Below are 4409 nucleotides of genomic sequence, written 5' to 3' on the forward strand. Positions count from 1 at the left end.
CATGCATGTTCTTAAGATACAAAATCATTTCACAACATATTACTCTCACAGCGCTGCCGTTTCCTCTCCTAAATTATTGTACTTTTTCTTTAACACCTTAAAAAAGCAACTCGTGACAAGACTTTTCAAACGCAAAGCTTGTTTTATTTAAAAAAAAAATGTTTATTGACATCAGAAGCAATTTAAATTTTAACAATAAACAAGACGTTTCTTTTTTTTTCTTCTTAGTTTGTTTGTTTTGCTAATTTTTCTTTGTCCAAGATTACAGTGGTACATAAAGATCAGTAAAACGAGTGTGATACGTCAATTCTGATAACATGTCATCGGAAATAAAAACACACAGGTAAAGATAAAGAAAAAGAAAAGATACACTCAGATCTAACTTATAACGCTTTTATGTGCTGTGCACTGCTAGCTAAGGGAAATACTGTAAGCCCACCCCTTTATACTGTACCAGGCAGGATAGTGGTCTAAAACTACCACTGGGGGAAAAGAAATAAGACTGGCAGAAAGATACAGACACAATACTTGTGTAGTGTTAACTATACAAAAAGGAAAGAAAAAAACTGTACAGCATAAAAACAACCGATATACACAGCCTTAATGTTGGCATTCTTTTTTTGTTGGTTTTGTTTCCACCCCTCAGATACTAATGAATTTTCTTTCAGAAGTGAAGTGTGTACAAGGGGTTAAATGCTTTATAAACAAGGAGATGACCTCTATGTCCCTCACCATCTACTCATCATCATCCTCGTCGTCGTCTTCCTCTTCTTCATCCTCGTCTTCGTCGTCGTCGTCATCGTCTTCCTTCTTCTCCACCTTGGCGGGGGCCTTTGCTGGGGCCGCGCCTCCTGTTTTGCCCTTGGCGCGGTAAGCTGCGATGTCCTGTGACGGACAAACGAGAAGCCGTTGAACTGACTCTGTCGGAAAGTTTTCACTCGACCGTCGCGTCTAAAGTGCGGGGGGGGGGGGGTCGCGGTTGCTTTACCTTCTCGTACTTCTCCTTCAGCTTGGCCGCCTTCTTTTCGTAGGGCTGCTTGTCCTCTGCGGCGGTGGTGTTCCACATCTCGCCCAGCTTCTTGGCGACGTCTCCGATTGACAGACCAGGGCTCTCGCCTTTCACCTTGGGGCGGAACTCCGAGCAAAAGATGAAGAAAGCAGATCTGGAAAAAAAGTTGATTGATCCAAATTTAGAGAGAAGACGATCAGTAAAGAACTTTGTATGTGTCAGAAAGCTTCAACCTGTGGTGCTTACGGGGGTCTCTTGGGGGCATTGGGGTCCTTGTACTTCTTCTTCTTGCCTCCCCTGGCTGGAACATAGCTCATCATCTCCCTCTCGTAACGCGCCTTGTCCTGCCTGGCCAGGTCCTCAAATTTGCCCTTCTCCTTGGCAGACATGGTCTGAAAGCAGAGGTAAACCACTCGTCAACACACCCTTTGTACACAAGCTCCACAATCCTACTGTACATAAGAACTGTTAGCTGACCACTTCCCGTGTCTGACCTGTCTCAACAAACACATTTGAAGAACATGGGTCGTACACTACCTTCCATCGCTCGGAGCACTTCTTGGAGAACTCAGCAAAGTTCACCGAAGCATCAGGGTGTTTCTTCTTGTGTTCTTCCCGGCAGGTCTGAACAAAATACGCATAGGAGGACATCTTCCCCCTCGGCTTAGTTGGATCCTTTCCCATCTTGATGGCAGTATCTAAAAATAATAACAATGTATAAATATATATATACTTTAGATATAGATTAAGCGTGGACCTATTTTTCCATATTGTCTTTTTCCAAATTTGTGTATTCTACTTTTTTTTATTATTATTTTGCATGTCTTTTTTTCTGTATAATTAGAAATTATATAGGTTCTAAACATTAGAAATGTTTAGAACTTAATTGTTATTTTTAATATTCTGTTTTTTTTTTATTTATATCTTGTGATATTTTATATCTTAAATGCCATTGGATGCCTCAAATCCCCCCCTTGGATTAATAACGTATCCATCCATCTATTTGTTCCAATTTTAACTAGACAAGAGATCTCTGAAAATATTTTTAAGTCATAAATATGAATATTGTGAAAATGTTCTTGCCATATTTACTGTTATTTGGTAGCACTGTTGTGGTCACCCACCCTTCCTGATGTCAAAACTAAGTTTAGCCAAGAAAAAAAAACAAAAAACTGCCAACATAAATCTGATGCCATGAAAATGGCTTTATTTATGGATGCAACCTGTATTGCGACCCTTACATAAAACCCAATGGTCCATGCACTGCTCCCATTATAGTAACCTAAAACTGCCTAACCTCATCAAATCACATAAACAAAGAAAAAACTTGTAAAATGTGCTTTTATCGCTGCCACTTCATGGTCTATATAACTCCCAGCATAAGTTTTCCCAAAGTTCAGTGGAACGGACACCCTCCCACTCCCCATACATTATACTTCAAAACTGTGTTTTTTGTGAAAAATAAATAAAATGTCCACTTAACCTGTCAAAACAAACTAAACCAAATAAAAGCACACAAGTGTTTTTTATTGTTTAATGAAGAAACAAACTCCGACACAAAAAGACATTTTTTTCATCAAAAAGTCGTTTTATTGTGGATATAACAATTAAAAGTGCAACGTAGCGCGAGCAAACACTCCTCCTTGCACGCGCCTCTTTGTTTTCCGTTTATATTCATCTGCAAATAACTCTCTAAACGCGCTAAAAACCCTCTCCTGCCTGTGTCATTCCCCATAAGAAACGCTGCTGAGTCCCAGGCAAGCCGCATCGAGAGCAGTAGTAATAATGGCGCATAGGCTTCTCGTTGAGGAAAAGGAGGTCAACAACGACGGCAATATTTCTTCTTCCATTTTGTGAGAATGCCTTCTTCATGAAAGAAAGTCCCCCTCAAATGTCTCCTCGCGCCTCCCAGTTCGCTTTGCGACGCAGCAAACAAGTCCAGAAAGCCGGCGATCTTGGCAAAATATTTCCCCCGATTGATTCCTATTGCACTGGCCGCCTTGTATAGTAATACATTGGGTCTGTACTGAGTCTATGAGCGGGCTGCGCTGACTTGGTTTCTATGAGCGCCTAATGGCCGCTCGTCTTCATCCACTAACATGGAGAATATGGCTCCTTCTCTTTGTGTCAGCGCACAGCCATTGCAATAGAGGGCAGAGCGACCGCCGCGACTGCCTCGCTTCCGAGCCCGATTTGAACCCTTTAAACGTGTCGGAAAAATCTTTCCGCGGCGGCGTTCGAATCGCGAAAGACAGAGCTTTAATTTGCCGTCGTCACATCTTATAGTTGCGGGTTTGCTTTTCGAGAAAAGCCGGCTAGAAAAAGTTGAAGCGAACTGCGCCTCTGTCGCTGGCTTCCCATTGCCTCGCGCTGCCTTGTTTCCTATGCGAATACAGTCAGCCATTACAGTAAAGCGCAGATCGTGAGGTAATTTTTTAACTGTCTCGTCGGGTGATTTTTACTGAGATATTCACCGTATGTGCGTGTTTTGAGACGGTCTGTCTTTTTCTTCGGTTTTCGTGATTTTTTAAAGCTCCTATTCGGATCCGCACTCTTGGCCAGTCTTCACATGACAGGCGGTTCAGCTTCGCAATGCACTGCAACGGCTAGCTAACGGTGAGCCTTCTACCATTGTCGTTAACCGTGTTCGTCCGCTAGACATTTTCACGGTTTTTTTACGCGATAACGCCAAATTGTTTCAACTCCCAGTTCGTCCTAACAAGACGACTGTAATATATAAAATTATTCGTATTTAACGAAATGCGCAGTTTTCGTCGAATTTAATCGGGATTCCTTTTTATTTCTTCCTTTTTGATGTACTGAACGTCTAGGCAGAGAGTAATGTGATGTTACCGGTTATCTTTTTTTACACCCTTTTTATGAACCTCTCGCAACAATAAAATGATTAACTAGCACTTCTTTGTTTCATATTCGACCCTGACAAACGCATGACTAAGATATTTAGGGTTGTTACCGTCATTCTCGACGTTATAAACACTTAAAAATGTTCGTGTGTGATACTTACCAATTGACTATAGCTGAATCTCAATGCTCTGCAATGGCTGTGTATGAGAGCCCAGTCGATACGCAGTGTCTTCAGTCTTCAGCTCGCTCAACATTACTCTCGGCGGGGCTCGCACGCCATTGGCCAGCGCCTGGGCTGCCGTCGCTCTGATTGGTCGGAGGCTTTCCATTGTCCTAATAGAAGACGAAGGGCCATTGGCTGGCTTTTGTGAAACGTCACCGAAGTTTTTCGAGGCGCGTGGATACAAAAATATTTCTGCTCGAGCACGCTGGAGCTGCTAGTAGTGTAGTCTATTTGCCATAGTGTTGAATTCACTACGTTGAGCGCAGTGTACAGTAGCAGCAAGTTAAATGAATGAGACAACGTGCAGCGCGT

At 42.3% G+C, this 4409-nt stretch overlaps 1 protein-coding gene across 1 annotated transcript; it reads right to left on the minus strand.

Annotated features, from left to right (window-relative positions):
- Positions 1 to 215: 215 nt before the first annotated feature.
- On the minus strand, positions 216 to 4123 carry hmgb1a (high mobility group box 1a). Its single transcript, XM_037687946.1, has 5 exons — positions 4035 to 4123; positions 1547 to 1707; positions 1256 to 1401; positions 989 to 1163; positions 216 to 885 (listed from the first exon to the last, which is right to left on the minus strand). The coding sequence occupies exons 2-5, from the start codon at positions 1691 to 1693 to the stop codon at positions 736 to 738; spliced, it is 618 nt and encodes a 205-aa protein (XP_037543874.1). The 5' UTR covers positions 1694 to 1707; positions 4035 to 4123; the 3' UTR covers positions 216 to 735.
- Positions 4124 to 4409: the final 286 nt, after the last annotated feature.

The sequence above is a fragment of the Nematolebias whitei genome, chromosome 14, assembly GCF_014905685.2.
Source record: "Nematolebias whitei isolate Nwh7 chromosome 14, NemWhi1, whole genome shotgun sequence".
Lineage (NCBI taxonomy): Eukaryota > Metazoa > Chordata > Actinopteri > Cyprinodontiformes > Rivulidae > Nematolebias > Nematolebias whitei.